The 22,753-nt window shown below is 48.1% G+C and overlaps 1 protein-coding gene across 1 annotated transcript in view; it reads right to left on the bottom strand.

Moving 5' to 3' along the window:
• Window positions 1-22,753, bottom strand: part of BCAT1 (branched chain amino acid transaminase 1) — a 121,423-nt gene that overhangs the window by 78,838 nt on the left and 19,832 nt on the right. The window contains exon 2 of the mRNA XM_062195527.1: window positions 1,783-1,863. Coding sequence (XP_062051511.1) covers window positions 1,783-1,863 — 81 coding nt within the window. The remainder of the gene's footprint in view (window positions 1-1,782; window positions 1,864-22,753) is intronic.

Below are 22,753 nucleotides of genomic sequence, written 5' to 3' on the forward strand. Positions count from 1 at the left end.
CCATATCTCAGGGGAGCTGAAACGGGCTAGAGCTTAAGATGACCAGAGTGCTGCTGCCGCAGAATTACAAAAAGTATTATCTTAAAATTTTTTTTTAAGATTTATTTATTTCAGGGACCATCGCTGTGGCACAGCAGGTTAACGCCCTGGCCTGAAGCGCAGGCTTCTCACATGGGCACCAGTTCAAAACCCCGCTGCTCCACTTCCTATCCAGCTCTCTGCTATGGCCTGGGAAAGCAGTAGAAGATGGCCCATGTCCTTGGGCCCCTTCCCCTGTGTGGGAAGCCTGGAGGAAGCTCCTGGCTCCTGGCTTTGGATCGGCGCAGCTCTGGCCATTGCGGCCATTTGGGGAGTGAACCACTGATGGAAGACCTCTCTCTCTCTCTCCGCCTCTCCTCTCTCTGTAACTCTGACTTTCAAATAAATAAATCTTTTTTTTAAAGATTTATTTATTTCAAAAGCAGAGTGACAGAGAGGGAGAGACAAAGAGATCTTCTATCTATGGATTTGCTACTCAAATACCCACAACAGCCAGGTCTGACGCAGGAGAAACCCAAGTATGAGCTCCATGATCCACTGCCCCTCCATCCCCCAGGTGCATTAACAGGAAGCTGAATTGGAAACATAGTGTAGCTGGGACTTGAACCCACACCCAGAGATACAAGACGCCAATGACCCAAGCTACAGCTGAAACCACTATGCAACAATGCCCACCCCAGAAGCTAAAATAATACAAATTGAATACAAATTAGAAAGAGAACTCCAAGAGTCTATTGTGTGTGTGTTTTTTAAATCTCTGGTAGCAGAGACTGAAATTTTAATTACTGTTAGATTTCCAATGCCCAGTACACTGTGAAAGCTGAGTGAAACTCCTCAGTCAAGTGACACTCCCTCTCTCAACTATGCCAGGAAGTGAGATCATTAGCACCCTCTACAATGGGTGACAATGACAGGCAGGCAGGCAGGAGAGCACAGCCCTGCACAATGAGGAGCGAAAACCTCTGTTGTTAGGGGGAAGGTAGATAATGACTGATGGGGGAAAGACAATATGTCTGCCCCGTATAGTCTATGACTTTCAAGGTACTGTGATGAGATTCTTATCATCTTATTCCCCCATTTAAAATATAAACCCATTATTCAGACAGAACAAGAAATGCAACCCTTCAGGGCCAGCAATATGGTGGCCTAGGGGGATTAAGCCACCTCCTGCAAAGCCAGCATCTCACATGGGTGTTGAGTTGTCCGGCTGTTTCACTTCCAATCTTGCTCCCTGCTAATGGCCTGGGAAAGTCCTTGGGTCCCTGCACTCGGGTGAGAGACCCAGAAGGAGCTCCTGGCTCCTGGCTTTAGATGGACTCAGCTCCGGCCATTGCAGCCATTTGGGGAGTGAACCAGCGGATGGAAGACTCTCTCTATATATTTATAATGTATCTGTAATTCTGCCTTTCACATAAATAAATCTTTAAAAAAAATGCAACACTTCTGTACAGTGTTACGTGCCCCTTAATGAGATGACTGAACAATTTCAGCTTCTTCCTCCAGGAAAGGAAGGGCCGCACCTAAACTCCATATTATGCACTCAGAGAAAGGTCTAGGCAGTATTTAGCGTTCGCGAAATAAAGCGAGCAACGAACAGCCAGGCAAATGTTTGTTAGGAACATACCCAGAGGACCTAAGCTACATGTAATTCACGCAGTGAAAATTCCCCCAAATCGCAACAAGCCGCGAATTTACCCAGCTGGATGTGGCTTCGCACACTTAATCCCGGGCAAAACAACTCACCTGGAACGTCTTCGCCACCTCTCCGGCTCCTCCATCTCCTCGGTCTCCGGCACCTTCCGCGGCACACGCCTTACTGCAGTCCTTAAAAAAGAAGGCAGGCTCCATTAAGTCCACCCAGGTGGGTGCCGGGGGTCCGCGGGGGTCGCTGGGACTCACCATTTCTCCGCGCGCTCCGCTAGGGGCCCCGGCAACCCCGCTCCGGGACCCGGGACCCGCACCGGCGCGCCCCGGGAGCGCTGCTCTCCGCTGCCCGCTGGGCGCCGGGTCGCGGCTGCGGGCGCCCCTGCGCTGGCCTGGGCAGCCCGCTGAGATTCCAGGCCAGCCAGGAACAGGAAGGCGATTGTCCCCGTTATATCCGAGGAAAGCGTCCAGACTGGGCTTCTAAGCCATTTATAGGAAAATCTCCCGGGCGCGCTCAGCCTCGTGGCCTCGTCAATCACGCGCGCACAATAGCAAGCCTGCAAGGGGGTCGGGGACCGGCGGGAACCATTTTCCCCACGGGCAGGGTCCTCCCGTGCCAGAGCACCGACGCCAAACCCCACCAAGCCTCCTGGCGCTAGGGCACAATTGAAAAGATAAAAAACAGCGTGACCCGAGCTAATTGGGAAAAGGTGCAGGCATTTAAAAAAAAAAAAAATCTGCTCAATAAAACCGGGTCCCAGCAGGGAGAAGGCTGCGGTCAAGATATTTTGGGGGTGGCTGCGAGGGCTGGCAGCCCAGAGATGCCTCCCCCCTAAGCGGCTTCCGTGGCGACCCCCACGTCTCCCGGGAAGGGTCACAACCCCGCGCGGCCGGCAGGGACCTCTATGGAGGGCCGGGGAGAGGCAGCAGCGGGTGCCAGGGTTACGGAAGATGCTGCACCAGGGCGCGGACTCCGCAAGCCGGGTTCCAGCGCTCCCCCGTTCTGCACACGCGGGGGCTCCGGTACCTGGAGGGAGAGGCCCGCGGCGGCGTGCAGAGGGCTGGCCATGCGGACGCTGCGGGGGCGCTGGGCTGCGGGGCGCGGCGGCGGCCGGAAGCGGGCAGCTGAACGCCAGAGCTGGAGGTGCGGCCGAGTGCAGGTGCTCTGCCTGCAGCCCCGAGCCAGGGTCCGGCGCAGAGAATGGCACAGCCCCTCCAGCATCCCCGGGAGGGGAGGAGCCTCCCACGGTCCAGGCCCCCGGGGTGTGCAGGCCTGCCCGAGCCTGCCCCGGACCCTGGGGGCGGGGGTGGTGCCGGGAGCCGAGCAGGCAGAGCTAGAGTCACTCCAGGACGCACAGCGGGGAGAAACCTGGGGAAAGGCATTTACATCTGCTCAGCTCCGGACAAAAGGCTGGCTCTGCCCCGGAGCGCGGGCGGCGGGGGGCTGCCTTTGGGCGCCGGCTACTGCTCGCCACCGACCCCAGCAGGCAAGCGGAAGGGGGAGCAGGCGAATCCGGGATTCACGTTGATTTATTCTTTATCACTTCTGTGCACCACCACCCCAAGTCGGATTTGTAACTCCGGGTGTGAACGGGGTGCCGCGCCCACAGTCCCTGAGATCTCCAAGCCATTCTCCGTTTTCGGGCAAAAGACACCACGATAAACTCCCAATGACCTGAGGCGGACAGGGTTCCGGTGACAGCAATGTTCGGATGCAAGACTGGGAGACTGGGCTTACAAACGGGTCGGGGGCCAGCGCTGTGGCACAGTGGGTTAATCCGCCTACAGTGCCCGCATCCCAAATGGGCGCCGGTTCTAGTCCGGGCTGCTCCACTTCCAGCGCAGCTCTGTCAGCTTTCCTGGGATCTCATCCTAAATTATGAGACTAACTGGTTTTAAATGAATGGGAAGTGGTGACTGGGGCTGGCTTGATTTTGGGAAGGGAGAAGAGCTGTTTATTCTGGGTGAAAGAGATTAAATCCAGTGTGGCTCACGAATTGACCTCATGCAACCTTACTTCTCACTGATGCAGACACCCACCTTCATGGCTCCCTTTCTGCGACACAGAAAAAGGCCTCTTCTGCTCTGGTGGGGTCCCAGGCCTCAAAGATCACAGCGCCCAGGCAGGTCACTTGGGCCGGTGGAATGCCATGTGTTCCTGGAAACCCTAGTCTCTTTATAAAGAAGTTTAAAATTTAAAAAATAAAAGTGTTTTAAAAATAAGCCAAGTAAACCTTAGGATGCCAGTTTGTCACTCCAGCCAAGGTTTAAGAATAAAAAATTTTTAAAAAAAACCTTAGCCAAAGAATTATAAACAGCTGATTTCCATTGGAAAGGCTGGTTTAACCTACAGCAGACATTCACTCAAAGCTTTCTTATTGTTGTTAAAAATTTTGTGGGGGCTGGTCTTGTAGCACAGCAGGTTAAACTGCTGCCTGCATACCATCCATACCTTGTAACTCTGCCATTTAACTAGCCAGGCTGGACCAGGCCAAAGCCAGGAGGCTGGAACTCCATCAGGGTCTCCTGTGTGGGTGGTAGGGGTCCAAGTACTCAGGTCATATTCCTGTCCCTTTCCAGGCACATAAGCAGGGAGCTGGATCAGAAGTGGAGCATCAGGGACCCGAACTGGGGCTCATGCCAGGTACTGATGTCAAGGCAGCTGCTTAACCTGCGGTGCCACAGTGTCACCCCCCCCACACACACACACACACACTGTTGTTTTAAAGGTAGGCAGCTGCACAGCCCCAGCTTTCTGAGCTTTCTGGATGCTTTTAATGCTGCCCGTGAATCCTCCCCTTTCAGCCAGTCCAGCACATGTAGGACTGAGTAGTGTCAGCAACGAATTGCCCTCCCTGCCACTGAGAGGGCACCAGGCCCAGCGCCCTCTTACCTGCCACCATTTCCCTGCCTACAAATGACTATCCCTTGACCGCTGTGCAGTCAGACCACTACACAAGGTTCCTAGAGCCTCCACGCGGCTCAGCTTGCTGTTTCGCTTCTTGTGCGTTTTCACAGTCATACCTATATGCTGATGACTCCAAATACATACTTACAGTCAGCATGGCCTCTCTCCTGTCAACTGGTCAACTGGTCTAGAATAGGAATTATGTCTGTACCACGTGCAAAGCACAGGCAGGGAGGCTAGGGGTGCATCCTGAGCTTAGCAACATTCTCCTCTCTTGCACCGTTCCCAGCCAGAGAAAAAGGTTAATTGTGTTAGCAAGTGTTAACTATTCCCTCCAACAAATGCAAGATCCTGTTTGTAACAAGTGCTACCTGTGCTGGAAGAGGATGGTTTGTAACTGACTCTCAGAGGGCTGAAGAGGCTTTCCAGAAAGTGGTTCTTGTTGGTTTTAGGAAAGAAGGGACGGAAGCCACCCATGAGCAAAGTGAGTTCCAGGCAAAAGGAACAGCTCGGAGGAGGCAAAGAACCGGGGCTGGAGTGGAGAGAGGGTTGGCGGTGGGTACAGCTCTGCCCAGGGTGAGACTGGAGGGTAGGCAAGGGGTAACCAGTAGCATGTTCCATAGAGAGTTAAAGGTGTCATACAGACCTGCAATAAACTCAGTTACAGAACTTCCTTATTTCACATAATGAAGTGACCAGGCAGATGTAAACTGTTTCAAAGACCAGACACATGTATAGATCAAGAATGTTGAACTGAATGTGCAAATGAAAACTGGCTTCTGCACAGTTATCATTTGAATCCCAATCTCATTCGTGTGTCTTCAGGCAAGAATTAGTTTCATTCCTATCAGTTATCTGAACTCAAAAACATTGTAAAGCAAAATAAAAGGACCTTAGAAATCAAAATCCCATAACTTCAATGGTTTGCTCACAGGATGCAGGTTTTCCATTGAAGAACAAAATTTTTCCTGTAGCAGCTCAGTATAAGTTCTTCTTTCAGCTAGTGTTGTAAATCAGCAACTACTAGGGTAAACAGACATATTAGTCACTCTGTTATATTAAGAAGCTCTGATTTAACACTTAATTTTTTTTTTTAATTTATTTTTGTTTGAAAGGCAGAGAGAAAGACAGTGAGCACTTTGCTGTCTACTGGTTCACTCCAGAAATGCCTGTAATAGCCAGGCAAAAGGGAGCAGATGGGACCTCATGAGTCAGCATTAGCAAGAAGCTAGAATTGGGGGTGGAGCCAAGACTGTGAACGCAGGCACTTCGATACGGGATGCATGGGTACCCCAAGTAGAGTCTTAACAGCTGCATTAAAAACCTGCCCCTTTAATACTTTCCATTTTTGTTTAACCAAAGGGCAAGAAAATTCAATGAAAGGTTACAGGTTTTGTGAGAAACGGGGGTTGGGGGGTGATAAATGAAATGTGGCAGTTGCAGTTTGGAGATTGGAAGAGGGTCTTGGTGGAGACAGATGAATCCCCGAGGAAGCTGCGTGTGATGCCTGAACAAGGTTGACCACAGTGACTCCATTTTGACGCCCAGCGACATCAGTGAAGGACTTAGCAATCACCCAGACACATTGCCAGAGTTCAGTGCTGAGAATGACCTAAGGGAGGCAACAGACGACACAGAGATTCTTGGACTTAAGGATAAGGATAAAACCCACCCAAAATAAAACTGAATCCCTATTCTAGTGTCCCTGAAAGCAAGGCCAACATATTCTTGGGACCCAGCAAACCACCCTTAGCTCAGGGTTTCCTTGTGTTCCTTTAAGATTGCTAAAGGACTTCACTGAAGAGAGGGAGTGGTGCAGTTGACCCAGGAAATTCTCCAGTAATTCACATCTAAATGGTCAGTTTCACCAGGTCTGGCTTCCGGGGAATTCTTGCCCAGGGTGGGAAGCAAACCACCTCTTGCATGGAGCTCCCAGAATTACTGAAGCCCACTGGGCCACCATAAACATCTCCTGCAGAGCATGGCATTGCTGACCAATCAGAGGGAGGTCAGGAGCACCACTGACCAACCAGGAACTTGGACATGAGCTGAAGGGGCGCGGCTCAGTCCCAATTTCCATCTCTAAGAACCTTCAGACCTGAAACTCCTCTAAGAATTAACCAACAGCCAACCAGCTCCTTGCTTTTTTTTTATTTATTTATTTTCATTTATTTGAAAGTCAGACTTATAGAGAGAGGTAGGCAGAGAGAGGTCTTCCATCCACAAGTTTACTCCCCAAATGTCCTCAATGGCCAGGCCGGAGCTGAGCCAACCCGAAGGCACGAGCCAAGAGCTTCTTCCAGTTCTCCCTTGTGGGTATAGGGGCCTAAGGACTTGGGCCATTTTCCACTGCTTTCCCAGGGGCATTAGCAGGGAACTGGATGAGAAATGGAGCAGGTTGGACTCAAACTGGCACCCATATGGGATGCCAGCACCGCAGGCCGGGGCTTTAACCCACTGTGCCATAGTGCCTGCTGGATCTGAAGTGGGTATTCTCGTCATTAAACTTCACTACCTCTCATTGCTACTCTGTCTCGTGTCCGAAATACCTTTTTGCGTGAGCACAAGGACTTCAGATCCAGCTGTCTCTAGTAACAATCCCATTCATGAGTTGGAATTGGCAATTGGCCAGGGGTAGTGATAGCGATAGAATCAGCCTGGCATCAGCAAGCTTTAGAATGGATTTGAAGAGGCACAAGGATGAGCAGTATTCTCTAAGAACAATGGAACACTGCTCCAACTTTTTTTTTATGTATTTGAAAAGCAGAGGTGGGATGGGGAGGGGGTGTCTTTCATCCTCTGGTTCTTTTCCCCAAATGGCTGCAACCATCAGGACTGGGCCAGAACAAAGCCAGGAGCCAGGAGCTTCTTCTGGGTCTCCCATGTGGGTGCAAGAGCCCAAGCACTTGGGCCATCTTCTGCTGCTTTCCCAGGTGCATTAGCAGGGAGCTGGATTGGGAGTGGAGCAGCCGGGACTCCAACCAGCGCCCAGGTGGAATGCTGGCAATGCAGGTGGCAGCTCACTACATTACACCACATCGCTGGCCACCTGCTCCAACCTTTTAAGAGCTGTCATGCAGCCTTTATGGCTGAGGAAGTGTTCAGAAGGAACAGTAGAAGGAAGAGAATAAAGGAAAAGGAAGGGAAAAGACTTAGGGTGAGAGCCGACTTGTGGATAAAGAGGCACGCTATCTAGGGGAAGAGGAGGACCATGTTGTCTATTAAACCATAAGCAGTGACAATCGAAGTCCTGTAGTATATTAAATAGATACCTAAGCACTGTGCCAAATGCCTGCCCGTGTCATTTTTGTGTGTGTCCTTCCAGCAGGACCTCCTGTGTCAGTGGGAAAAGTCTGTATCTGCAGTGTTTGCCAGAAGCCTGTTGAGAGCTTGAAATATGGTCAGTTTAATTGAGGAACTGATTTTCTAATCTTGTTTAATCATAATTAATTTACATTTAAATATAAATAGCCACATGTGGCTGCAGTCTTAGTAAGGTTGTGGGCATTGATCTCACCGGTTTCCTGGCTCTATCACTTACTAACCCCACAGTCTTAGGGAGATTGTTAACCCTTTCAGTTTCACATTGAAAATCAGAGTAAGTAATAAGGCAGTGATGAGATTCTAAATGAACTCTGTAGACAGGACTCAGCAGGACTTAGCATTTAATAATCACTCATGAATGTTATTTATTTCTATTTTTAATGTTAAAAAGTCAATTATTTTTCATTTGTAGTCTGGATTAGGGCATATTGATTATTATAACAGCATATGAGAAAAATCTCTAGTATTTCTAGAAGCTTTTTTTGTTTAATAAAGTTAGTGAAAAATAAGACTGAGCTTCATTCAAAAAAACAAACTACACAGCTCTTATTTTCATGCTTCCTGCTTGGTACTGGAAACACAAAGATGGTTAAAGCTTGGGTCTTGCTTGTCCTCTCCACCACTTCCCACCCCCTTTCAAGGCTCTGGGACCATGAGCCATAAGGAAATTTTGGGCAAAGAATCCCCTCGGGTATATTTGATGTCAAAACAAAGGAGCAAGTCTATGTAAGAGGTATGTAGTGACTCTTATCAGTGTCCTAGGGCTGTGATTACAAAGCATACAACCTGGGTGGGTGGCTGAAGACCACAGGCAGAAACTGTCTCCCACTTGGGAGCTGGGTGTGGGCAGAGGGATGTCGCCTTTGAAACCTGCAGGGGAGAATGCTGCCTGACCTGGACGAGTTCAGCTGTTGCCTGGCATCCCACATGAGTGCTGGCTTGAGTCCCAGCTGCCTGGCTTCCAATCCATCTCCCTTCTAAGGTGCCTAGGAAAATAGTAGCATCAGATAATGGTCTGAGTACTTGGGCTCCTGCCACCCATGTGGGAGACCTGGATAGAGTTCCAAGCTCCTGGCTTTGTCCTGGCTCCAGTCCTGGCCATTGCAGCCTTTTGGGGAGTGAATTACCAGACTGAAGATTAATCTCTCTCTCTGTAACTCTGCCTTTCAAATAAATAAAAATAAAATTAAACAAAATGCACATGGAAGATGGGATTGAAAGATGAGTTTATTTTGGGTACAGAAAAATTTTGAAATTCATGCATGGTTTTTAAATAATAGTCACTTTCCACAAAAGTTTTAAAGAGCCCTCACACTCATAGATTTAAAATTATTTTGGCATCAAAATAAACATCTTTTAATTCTTTTTTTGAATTTTTTTTTTAAAGGCAAAGTTACACTGGTGATAGGAGCACAACCACCAGGTCCATCTTCCATTGCATTGCCAGGCACATTAGCAGGGAGCTGCATGGGAAGTGGAACAGCATGGACTTGAACAGGCACTCATATGGGATGCCCAAGTTGCAGGCGGCGGCCTAACCTGCATGCCACAATGCAGTGCCCCCTTTAATTCCATTTTTGTACAAACCCTTTCATGTACGTTCATATATCTTTGGGGAGCACACTTCAACCCAAAACAGTTAAATACTTTAAATAATTGTTTTCTACTTTGAGCAATAACATTTTTAAGAATCAAAGATACTGCTTTACAAAACATGTGACTTTCATGCAACCTTTCCCCGGGGCATGATAATACATCACAGGTCCCTAACAATACAGTCTAAAAGGACTGATCTCAAAAGTGAGAATGAGCCCTACCCCTAATGCCTTTGTTGGGCGTTGTCAGGCCCAGCGTTTCTCCCTCAGTTTGCAGTTCCTCTGGAAAAAATAACTCATTAAATTAAGGGGAGTGACACATGGGTAAAGCCAGTGCCAAGCCCTGATCACAAAGACCCAAGTTGCCCATATGGTTAACATCCCGGTTTTGGCCTCTATTCTGAAAGCTTTGCAGGAAGTCACAGGACCTGCTCAAGCAAAGTAATACCCAAGCTACCCATGGAACCAGACAGTCCGGAGCCTGTCTTTGCCATTCCAAAAGAAGCACACTGGCCCCTATCACTGACCAGTGAATGGAAGGCCACATGCAAGGTGGACCAACTGAGGCCAACACAAGCGCTGATCATGCACCGCTCAGTACCCACTTTAAGCTACAAGATTCACGGCCTTGGAGCCCCTGGGGTGTTAGGGAATCAGTGAGCCATAGCTGCCAGATTCCTTGCTATGCACACTGCAAGTGAAGTCCTGATTTCTTCCACCACCCCTACGTCAATTATTGGTTTGATCTGTGTCAAGTGAGCAGACTCGGCTTCAGGGGTCCCACAGCGAACCCTGCAACCAGTTTTGGAGATATATAAAATAAAGTATGGTTCTAGGTTTTCCTTGTGCCTTTCTTGCCCCAGACAGTAAGTTACCAAGTCACCCTGAACTGGCTCCCTGCACACTTCCTTTCTCTACCCACCTGCCTGCCTGCTGGAACAGCCTGGACCACCGCAGCCTGAAGCCAGGGACCTGAAATTCCATCTGGGTTTCCCGGGGGGCGGCAGGGCCCAAGTACTTGGACTGTCTTTGGTTGCCTTCCCAAGTACCTTGGCAGGTTGCTGTATCTGAAGCCGAGCAGCTGGGCCTCCAACTGGCCTTGCAAGTGATGGCTTAACCTGCTACAACGCCAGCCCCTCGTCTTCCTTTCTTATTTGTGTTTGTTCTGTTTTGTTGCAGCAGTCTTTCAAAGCCAGTTGTCCCCTCTGCAAGGATTCTCAGTTAACGCTGGATGGCCTAATCTGTAAATCTCCTTAACCCACTCACACAAGGGGCTGCAAATCGCAGCCTGCTGGCAGAGAGCAAATGCGCAAGGCTGCACAGGTGGACGGCCAGCCTGGCGGTCCCTCAGGACACTTGCAGCAGTGCAGCAGTGGGGCAAACCATGCACGGGATTTTGTATACACACGATTGTTGAAGTGGATTCATTCTGAGGGGCAAGAGGCACAGAGTCACCACACAGACCCCAGGAGCTGGGGGAAAGCAGGCCAGAGGTGAGCTGCCCTCAGACTCGTTTATTTCAGTTGATACAGCAGCTTATATAGCCAAGGCAGCCAATCCAGTCAAGGAGCGGTTTATGTCCTAACCAATCACAGCCCATTGCCAGGCAGGCTCTGTTGCCAGGTGGTTCCCCAGGGGGTTCCAAAGCCACTCCTGAGTAATTGAGGCTAGCTTGCCAGCGGCCATATTGGCATGACCTTCTCATTCCACCACACACAATTTAATTTCTTTCTCATGGGTGAGAGGGGAAAAACAAGTAGAGTCAGTTCTTCAGGCAGCCCAGTGCTCTCTAGCATATCTGGAGAACACACACTTCCTTAGGGGCCCAGTGTACTGGCAGACAAAATGCAGGCTTTGAGCTTAGGGTGCAGGTTCTGCATTTTGGGGAACTTCCTAGCTTCCCCTGCTCTTGCTGTCCTGCCTAACCCTTCCCTCACTGGTACTTCCCATTCTCCTCCATACAGAGAGGAAACCCTTAGCCTGAGCAGTCTCTAGGTCATGTCCAAGTGCCTAAAAAGGAGTACCGGGGCTGGCGCTGTGGCCCAGCAGATTAAGCCACCACCTGCATTTGAGTGTGGAATTCTGGCTGCTCCGCCTCGAATCCAGCTCCCTGCTAATGCGTCTAGGAAAGCAGTAGAAGATGGCCCAAGTGCTTGGGCCCCTGCACCTGCATGGGAGACTTGGATGGAGTTCCAGGCTCCTGGCTTTGATCTTGCCCGGCCCCAGCCATTGTAGCCATTTGGGGAGTGAAGAGTGAATCAGTGGGTACAGATCTCTCTCTCTCTCTCTCTGGCTTTCCCGCTCTGTGTAACTGCCTTTCAAATAAAGAAATACATCTTTTAAAAAAAAAAAAAGGGGGGGGGGGACAGATGGACAGAAAACGGCTGACCATTCTAGATAGAAGGATTAGGAATTTCACTTCATGTTTGTAAATAATCAGGGTTATACTCACAAATAGAATCACATATCAACTTCTGAGAGGGCGGAATTAATCTTAATTAAATGATGTTATGTTTTAAAATCCAGATACTTTATCCTTGGTTGCTTTGGGGAACATCTGTTTTATACCAGCACATAAGTAAATGCTCTACTTTTAAGAGTTCAGATTAATCTACTTTGAGAAATTAATAGCAAAAAGAAAAAGCATCGGGCTGTGACCAAGGCAGAGACGATTTCAGTGTTATTAATGATTGTTAAGTACACGTAAGTATCCTGGAGGGATTGGCTCCAGGACCCCCAGTGGAAACCAAAATCCGAGGATGCTCAAGTCTCTTATATAAAGTGGCACAGTATTGGCGTAGAGCCTACACACATCTGCTTGTACAATGTAAGTGCTATGGGAATAGTTGCTATATGCACATGGACAGAGGGCTGTATTTACCATAGAATACACAGAAAATACCCATGAAACTAATGCTAGCAAGTACAGGGTCAACATGAGAAAAAGAGAGTAACTGATGACTGACAATAAGCAAAATATATGCACTGGCAGGAAAAATGGATAATTTGGAATATACTACTTTTTTTTTTGGAAAAATCTAGATGTTTCTTTTCTAAATGTGATCCGTGTTTAAAAAACATGAACCACTAACTTATCTGTGCTAGTCTGAGATGCCTGTCTCTCTCACCAGTGAAATAAACGTGGCCCTCAGCATCTCCCCTTTGAGTCCATTCAAAGAATGTGACAGAAAGGACGAGAGGGTCCATTGTGTCTTCGTGGGTGAAAAGGCCAAGGTTTCGCTTGGTGTCAGCAGAATTTTTTTTACAATTTTTATTTTAGAAAATGTTTGATTACCAAGAAATACCTGCACACTGTTATGGGGTACAGTGCAATATTTCAAGACATATAAGCAGCATAAACCAGTCAACCCAGGCCACCAGCCTTTGCACCTGCTTATGTCTTCTTTGTGTCGGGAGCCTATCAGCTCCTCTCTTCCTGTTCTTTAGATAGGACATAATCGAGTATTGTGATCTGTATTTACCCCTTCGTGATTTTTTTTTTTTTTAACTATTTATTTATTTGAAAGACAGAGTTACAGAGAAAGGTCAAGACAGAGAGAGAGGTCTTCTATCCGCTGGCTTACTCCCCAACTGACCACAACAACCAGAGCTGAGCTGATCCAAAGCCAGGAGCCAGGAGCTTCTTCCAGGTCTCCCATGTGGGTGCAGGGGCCCAAAGACTTGGACCACCCTCCTCTGCTTTCCCAGGCCATAACAGAGAACTGTTTTGGAAGAGGAGCAGCCGGGACTAGAACCAGTGCCCATATGGAATGCCAGCACTACAGGCTGGGGCTTTAACCCACTATGCCACAGCACTGGCCCCTCCTTCATGCTTTTTATAAACCTCAGATACTGTTATTTCTAATGTGGAGAGAGGCATGGAACAGTGCCAGGTCTGCCACCTGGAGGAGACATGTGTTTGCTAACCTCCACTGTCCCTCTCTGCCTTGATGCTGTCAGGACTGGAGTCAGGGGATGGCAAAGTCAAGGTCTTCACAGCAAAATGGCCACCACCTGGTGTCTCTAATGCTATGGCAGCAGACAGTCAAACTACCTGCTTCCCAGGCCAGGCTCCACCATGAGCTGGAGAGAAGCCTCAGAGACACAAGGATACTATCCCTGCCAGCAGATTACGGGGGCTTGATGAGAAATTTGACCAACTCAGTAATAGAAATGATCCATCTCTCTCGCAGTGTTTGAAGGCTCCCAATGAGTAAGAGTGAATGAAAGGAAAGTTTTACTTCTGTAAACTGGGACTCAGGCAGTAGAGAAAAGGGGAGCTGGGAACAGAGATTTGGCCAGACGTCCCCCACCTCGGAAGGCTTCTAGCAAGGCAAGGCTTGGGAAAGACTTAAACATAGGTTTGCCAAAGGATAGAATTACAGCAGTTGCAAGATCTTAATTGGGACGGAGAGAAAGCCAAAAATAGATACCGATATGAAGTCAATTGTGGTAGACAAAAAACAAAAATAGATTTTAAATGTGGCTTTCTGTTCATGCTGTGTGTCATAGATCTGTCGAGTGCACTTACTACACAGCCTCTACCTATGTATATAGTATTTTTTTCCCTTTACTTCCTAACCTTTCTGGATTCATAGAGACAAGTCCCTGGGACTCTTTTGGGCTTCATTAGAAGATTCGGTCGTAAGCTCTAGCTGCATTATCAGATAGACGTTTGTCTGGTCGGTCAACCTTGAACAAGTCCTCTACTGTTTTTGACTCTCACTTGAATATATTTGAACACCAGCTACCATCCTTAGAGAAGTAAAAAGGAAATCTATATGTAAGTAAGGATGTTTTGCAAACTACCAAATAGAACACGCCAGTTATTCTAACATAAGCTTATCAAGATGTGGGGCTGGTGCCATGGCACAGTGAGTTAAGTCACCATCTACAATAGCCAGCATCCCATATCTATCCTCTAGTTCACTCCCCAGATGGGTGCAACGGCTGGGGCTGGACCAGGCCAAAGGCAGGAACTGGAACTCCATCTGGGTCTCCCATGTTGGTGGCAAAGGCCCAAACACTTGGGCCATTGTCTGCTGCTTTCCCAGGAGCATCAGCAGGGAGTTGGATTGGAAGTGGAGCACCTGGGACTTGAACTGGTACTCCAATATGGGATGTTGGTGTTGTAGGCAGAGGCTTAACTAACTGAGCCAGGAGGCCCAGGTTCACTATTTTAGAGGTTCGCCATTCAAGATGAGTGGGTCCCATTGGTTCAGCCTCTGGTGATGGTGTTCTTGTTGACAGAATCCCAGGTGGCCCAAGGGTTCACATGGTGAGAGGAAGCACTTATGTATCCATGTCTATGTGGTCTCATAAATTCTCCAGGATTTAATCATGGGGATTCCACCGTAATCACTTGGTCCTATCCAATCACACATACCCCAAAGCCCCTAAATCCATAATTAGATTAAACTACCCTCCCCCTTAGTACCATCAACATTAAGACTTTGGAAACAGAATTCCTGAGTTTGGGGTGATGGGTAATCAAACTACAGCATAGATCTATAGGAAGACCCCATTAGGCAGTGCTAAAGCCTACAGAGACTCTGAGTGATAGTTAGATTCCATTCCAGCAATGCTACTTTCTACACTTGGTCAAATTGTCTACCCTGTCTGTGCCTCACATTCTCCATCTATGAAATGATATTAATAACTCAGTTTTTATTTGGTGGAAGTTAGGGAGGGGGGGAAAGACAGGTGCCTGCCCTAGCAGTTAAGTCACTAAGATATTGGTGTTCCACATGGGAGTGCCCACGTTTAATATCTGGGTCCAGCTCCCAATTCCATCTTCCTGTCAGTGCAGGCCCTGGGAGGCATCAGTGATGGCTCAAGTAATTGGGTTGCTGCCACCCAAGTGGGAAAACTGGAGAGAGTTCCCAGGTTCTAGGATCCGGGCTTAACCTCCGCCATTGCTGCCCGCTGGGGACTGGGCCAGCAGATGGTGGCTGGCTCTCTCTCTGTTGCCCTCTCTGATTCTCAAATAAATGAATTCATACTTTAAAAATGATAATAAGGTTTCTGTGAGGAGCACCCAATATACTTATTATAATTCATATGCTATGAATCATTTACAACCTGTGCTGGGGGCAGCATGTGGCACCGTGGGTTAAGCCACTGCGTACGACACCAGCGTCCCATATCAATGCTAGTTTGAGGCCCGGCTGCACTGCTTCCTATCCAGCTTCCAGCTAATATGCTCCTGGGAAGGCATTGGAAGATGGCCCAAGTACTTGGGCACCTATCAGCCATGTGGGAAACCTGGATGAAATTCTGAGCTCCTGGCTTTGTCCTGGCCCAAACCTGGCTGCTATGGGCATTTGTAGGAGTGACCTAGTGAGTGGAAGATGTCTCATCGCTCCCTCTCTTTGTTGCTCTTCCTTTCAAATACATAAATCAATAAAGCTTTAAAAATTGCTTGTGTAGGGGGCCGGTGCTGTGGTTTAGCAGGTAAAGCCATCATCTGCTGTGCCGGCATCCTATATGGGCACTGGTTCTAATCCTGACTGCTCTACTTCCAATCCAGCTCTCTGCTATAGCCTGGAAAAGCAGTGGAAGAAAGAGGCCCAAATGCTTGGGCCCCTACACCCAGGTGGGAGACCTGGAAGAAGCTCCTGGCTCCTGGCTTTGGATCAGAGCAGCTCTGGCCGTTGCAGCCATTTGGGGAGTGAACTATGGATGAGAGACCTCTCCCTCTCTCTCCCTCTTTCCCTTTCTCTCTCTCTCCCTCTTTCCTCCTCTTTCCTCTCTCCCTCTCCCTCCCTTCCTCCCTGCCTCCCTCTCTCCCTCCCTCTCTCTCTCTCTCTCTCTTCCTCTGCCTCTTTGTAACTCTGCCTTTCAAATAAATATATCTTTCAAAAAATGATTGTGCAATAAGATCTCAATTCATGAAAGTTGCCATTGTTACTTGAAGATATATATTGAGTCTGAAGGTTTTTTGACATAATTTGGAGTCTGGGGAACCTGAATTATTTATAATGTTGCCTCTCTATAAACTGACCCCTGCGGTGCAGCTTAATGAGAGCCCTGCTGCACCGCAGGGGAGTGACGCTTGACCTTGGATGCTCCATGAATCCCCTTGGCACATGGACTGCTCCACGTGGGCAGCGCTTCCACCTCCTACTAAATTTTTCTGAGGTTTTTTAAGTGTTCACACGTGGTCCTCCACTAGGTTAAAACACTTCTTCTTCTTCAAAAAAAAAAAAAAAAAAATACAAAATCAAGTTAACCTATTTCTGTACTTTTAAAACTTTACGGTGGGTGGAGGGAACAAGTTGGCCGTGGACATAATGTTACAGTCAGACATGAGCACTGCACTTATCCATTGCACAGTGGGGTGACTACAGTTAACAAAAACCTGTACTTAAAATCACTGAGGGGCCTGTACTGTGGCGTAGCAAATAAAGCCGCTGGCCGACATCCCATGTGGGTTCCAGGTCGAGACTTGGCTGCTCCACTTCCATTCCAGCTCTCTGCTGCGGCCTGGGAAAGTCCTTGGGCCCCTGCACACACGTGGGAGACCTAGAGAAAGCTCCTGGCTCCTGGCTTCAGATCAGCTCAACTCCAGCTGTTGTGGCCACCTGGGGAGTGAACCAGATGATGGAAAACCCCTCTCTCTGCCTCTGCTCTCTGCAACTCTGCCTTTCAAATAAATGAATAAATCTTTATTAAAAAAGAAAAGAAAAGAGCACTTAAGTCCTGGCCACCTACCTGGGCAACCTGAATTGAGTTCTAGACTCTTGGTTTTTAGGCCCAGCTTTTGTGGGAGTTCGAGGAATGAACCAGTGAGTGGACATGCACTTTCTCTCTCTCTCTCCCTCCCTATGCCTTTCAAATGCATAAGTAAAGTTTTTTTTTTTTTTTGAAAGTTCTTTATTTAAGACAATAATATATGGTCAAAAGTAAGGAACACCCTTCTCTCTACCAGTCTATCTTGTGCCACAGAAAAAGAATTTTTTTTTAAGCTTAAATGTATCTGTTTGAAAGGCAGAGTGGTAAAGAAAGAGGGGGAGAGAGAAAGAGAGAGAGAGAGAGAATCCACCTGCTGATTCCTTTCCTCAAATGCCCGCAACAGCTGGGAACGGGGCGTGCCAAAGCCAGTAGCCAGGAACTCCATTTGTGGGTGACTGGAATGCACACACTTGAGCTATATTCCACTTCTTTCCCAGGTGCACGAGCAAGAAACTGAACTAAAAGCGGAGGAGCCAGGACTCAACTGGGCCATCTGAAATGGAATGCTGGCATCGGAAGCAGCAGCTCAACCCATTGCACCATAATGCCCACTGGAAAAACAGTTTTACAGGTATGAGCACTGTGTATGTTCCTGTCTGTTTCTACGTGTCTCATGCCGCAGTGTGTGCAACTACACCACCAGAGAAATGCCTTCCTTGGTTATTTATTAGATATGATCAAATAAAATATCCTATGCCAGCTCTGAGTTTCAATTCATCATCACCAGACAGCTCTGTCAATGAGGAAGCAGTGAAAGCTAGGGAGTTGCGGGGAATAGAAGAGGAGGAAAATACATTTCACTTTATTATTCAATTTCAGAAGGTAGTTAGAGCACCATTAAGGAGCTTGTATGCCCACAACTTATTTAATGGGCAGTGGAAACCTTTGCCAGGGCATGTGATTCAAGAGGTCACTTGGGGTATCCCCGTGCCAGCAGTGTGCAGAATGGCTTTTAGCAGGAGGAGCACAAAGACAGCAGCCCTGTGGGGAGTATATTCCAGTGTCGTGCAGCCTGACCCAGGGAGGGGAGAGCAGACAGTGCTTGGCCGACATGCTGCCTCCTCCAGAGCTGAACACTGAGCAGTAGGTGGTAGAGCAGAGAGACCGATTTTCATTCCCAAATCCCCATTCCAGCCGCCCTCGACACCACCATGTTTTAATATGTAAACATTAAGGGACCACTAATGGATAGCTGCCGAGGACGGATGACTGAGTAAGAGGCTGCCTCAATCCGGAGCCACAGTGGAAAGCCTGTGTTAGCCTTGAGTTCTGCCCTTGGCCAGGGTGATTTATAGTTGTCTTGAAAGCCAGCTTTCACACAGGGTGATGCTTGTGGCGTTGAGGCATGCTACGTGCCGGCCAGCACACAGTCCCAGGGCTGCGCTGTCTGGAACATTAGAGATACCTCATACTGTGCAAGCTCTCTGCATTACTTAATGAGACAGTCAGCAGCATTCTCCCCATCTCACAACAGCCAGAGGGCAACATTTGAAAGAAGTACAATTGCAGAGGAAGTGTATTTCTGGGGCTGTAACAAAGGAAAGCATCAGAAAAGAAATGCAAATTACTCATTTTTTTTTCATTATTTATGAGGCAAAAAAAAAATATGGGGTAGATGTTTGGTGCAATAATTTAAATACTACCTGGGATACCCACTCCCCTACTGGAGTGTCTGTGTCCAAGTCCAGTTCTGCTGTGACTCAAGCTTCCTGCTCCCGTATTCCTGGGAGGAAGCAAGTGAGGGCTGAAGTACTTGTGCCCCTGACCCCCATGTGGGAGACCCGGATGGAGTTCTGGGCTCCTGGCTTCAGCCTGGCCCAACCCTGGCCACTGCACATGTTTTGAGAATAATAAACCAGCAACTGGAACATCTTCCAGAATGTGTCTGTCCTGTCTCTCTCACTCTGTCTCTTTGCCTTTCAAAAAAAAAAAAAATATATATATCAGTGCAAATTTAAAGACAGTCACTTTTTTGTTTTAACCAAAAAAAGATTTTTCATTTGAAAGGTAGAGAGACACAGGCAGAAATCTTCCATCTGCTGGTTCACTCTGTAAATACCCACAACAGCCAGAGCTGCTCCAGGGCAGGGCTAGGAGCTCAGACCTCAATCTGGGTGTCCCACATGGGTGTCCCACATGGGTGTCCCACATGGGTGGCAGGGACTGAAGTGCTTCAGCCATCAGCTGCTGCTTCCCAGGGTGTGCATTAGCAGGAAGCTGCCATCAGAAGCAACACCAAGACTTGAACCATGATCTCTGATACAGGATCTGAGAGTCCAAGCAGGTTCTTGCCTGCTATGCCAAATGCCCTCCCCATCACAGCAGTATTCTTGTCAAGAGGTTTTGTTTGTTTGTTTGTTTGTTTGTTTTTGATAGGCAGAGTGGGCAGTGAAAGAGAGAGACAGAGAGAAAGGTCTTCCTTTTGCCATTGGTTCACCCTCCAATGGCCGCCGTGGATGGCGTGCTGCGGCCTGCGCACCGTGCTGATCTGAAGCCAGGAGCCAGGTGCTTCTCCTGGTCTCCCATGGGGTTCAAGGCCCAAGCACTTGGGCCATCCTCCACTGCTCTCCTGGGCCACAGCAGAGAGCTGGCCTGGAAGAGGGGCAATCGGGATAGAATCCGGCGCTCCGACCGGGACTAGAACCCGGTGTGCCGGCGCCGCAAGGCAGAGGATTAGCCTATTGAGCCATGGCGCTGGCATATGTGGTGATGGTTGCACACCTTTGGTTTTTTTTGTTTGTTTGTTTGTTTCTTGTCAAGAGGTTTAACCTGAACCTAATTTAGAAAAAAAAAAAATTAGATGGGGGTCGGTGCTGTGGCATAGTAAGTTAAGCTGCCACCTGCAGTGTTGGCATCCCATATGGGTGCTGGTTTGTGTCCCAGCTGCTCCATTTCCAATCCAGCTCCCTGCTAATGTATATGGGAAAGCATCAGAGGATGGCCCAAGTTTTGAACCCCTACACCCACATAGGAGACCTGGAAGGAGCTGCTAGCTCCTGGAAGCTTTGGCCCAGCCCCAGCCATTGTGGCCATTTGGAAAGTGAACAGGTAGATGGAAAACCTCTCCCTCTGTCTCTCCATCTCTCTGTGTAACTCTACCTTTCAAATAAATAAAGATAAATCTTAAAAGATTTAGACAAATCCAGATTGTGAGATGCTACAAGACAACAGGCCTGAAATCTTCTAAGCAGATGTTCTAAACATAATACCTGCAAAAAATATAGGTATTGTTTGACATTAAAAGAAACAGAACCAGAGACAGCATTGTGGCACAATGGCTTTGGCTGCTGCTTACAACACCAGCATTTCAGTTCCACCTGTTCTGCTTCCAATCCAGCTCCCTGCTAATGCACGTGGGAGAGCAATGGAAATGGCCCAAGTACTTAAGTCCCTACCACTTATGTGGGAGACCAGATAGAATTCCTGGCTTTTGGCTTCAGCCTGGCCCAGTCCCAGGTGCTGTGGCCATTTGGGGAATGAACCAGTAGATGCAAGATTTCTCTCTCTTTCTGCCTCTCTGTCTGTAAAGATTTATTTATTTACTCGAGAGGCAGAGTTGCAGACGGAGAGAGGGAAAGACACTGATTCACTCCCCAAATGGCCACAATGACTGGAGCTAGGCTGATCCAAAGCCAGGAGCTTCTTCCAGTTCACCCATGTGGGTGCAGGGACTCAAGGACTTGTACTGCTTTCCCAGGCCATCAGCAGGGAGCTGGATTGGAAGTGGAACAGCTGGGACTCTAACCAGCTCCCATACGGGATGCCGGTGCCTCAAGTGGACGTTTACCTACTACGCCACAGCACTTATCCCTGTTCTTTCTCTTTGTTTCTCCCTCTCTTTCTCTGTTGCTCTGCCTTTCAAATACATAAAAAATAAATTAAAAAAATACAATGAACATATAAGCAAAATAAAATGAATACAAGATTATAAAAGATATTTAAAAAGATATTTTGAGGTAAACTGGGGAAAGTTTATATAGAAACTATATGAGGGGGCAGCGCTGTGGTGCAGTAGGTTAATCCTCCGCCTGTGGCACCAGCATCCCATATGGACACCAGTTCTAGTCCCAGCTGCTCCTCTTCCAGTCCAGCTCTCTGCTGTGGCCTGGGAAAGCAGTGGAAGACGGGCCAAGTCCTTGGGCCCCTACACCCATGTAGGAAACCAGGGGGAAGCTCCTGGCTTTGGATCAGCTCAACTTTGGCTGTTGCAACCACTTGGGGAGTGAACCAGTGGATGGAAGACCTATCTCTCTCTCTCTCTCTCTCTCTCTCTCCCCCCCTCCCTCCCTCCCTCCCTCTCGCCCTCCCTCTCGCCCTTTCTCTTTCTCTCTCCCCCTCTGACTGTCTGTAACTCTACCTCTCAAATAAATAAATAAAATCTGGAAAAAAAGAAACTGTATGAAATGATCTTACTGAATTAATATTACTTTTCTTAGGTGTGCAGTATGGGACAATGTCCCTCTTATTGGGCTATAACATACTTAGATGACAACCATTGTTAGAACCACAGTGTATGTTCAAGTGACTCAGCACTTAGGAGAAAGATGACGTATGTGGAAATCTTGACCATTGGTGGATCTAAATTACGGACAGATGGGATGCTTCTTTGCAATATCTTTCGTCTCTGCAGCAGGGGTGATGGTTCATTTCTGGGTTGCCATGGTGGACCATGGTGCCCTGTTGCTTAGTCAAACACAAGTCTAGATGTTGCTGTGAAAGTACTTTTCAGTGAGGTTATTTAAATTAGCAGATGAGCCTCCATTCTGTGGGTGGGCATCGTCTAAGCAGTTGAAGGCCTTGTGAGAAAAAGACTGAGTTTTCCAGAAGAAAAGTAATTTGGCCTCCAAACCACAACATAGACATTCTACTTGGCTTTTCGTGTGTATTTCAGACTCAGGGCTACACTCTCACCACTAATCAGAGCGTCCAGGCTGCCAGCCTGCCCCGTGGATTTGACTTCTGGTCTCCACAATCCCATGAGCCAATTCTTTAAAATAAATCTTCCAAATCTATATCATCCTGGTTTTTTTTTTTTTTTCCTTGTGGAGAAGTGTTTGTAATTGTAAAATGTGGGTCAGATAATTAAAAACTACAGTCTCCAAACCCTATGTCAACTCTAAATAATTGTTTCTCCTTTATTAAAATTGTTATCTGGATGGCGCTGTGGCTCAAAAGGCTAATCCTCTGCCTTGTGGCGCCGGCACACCGGGGTTCTAGTCCTGATTGGGGCGCCGGATTCTGTCCCGGTTGCCCCTCTTCCAGGCCAGCTCTCTGCTATGGCCCGGGAGTGCAGTGGAGGATGGCCCAAGTGCTTGGACCCTGCACCCCATGGGAGACCAGGAGAAGCACCTGGCTCCTGCCTTCAGATCAGTGCGATGCGCTGGCCGCAGCGGCCATTGGAGGGTGAACCAACGGCAAAGGAAGACCTTTCTCTCTGTCTCTCTCTCTCTCACTGTCCACTCTGCCTGAATAAAAAAATAAAAAATAAATTGTTATCTGTGGGCTGGTG

The sequence above is a fragment of the Lepus europaeus genome, chromosome 6, assembly GCF_033115175.1.
Source record: "Lepus europaeus isolate LE1 chromosome 6, mLepTim1.pri, whole genome shotgun sequence".
Taxonomy (NCBI): domain Eukaryota; kingdom Metazoa; phylum Chordata; class Mammalia; order Lagomorpha; family Leporidae; genus Lepus; species Lepus europaeus.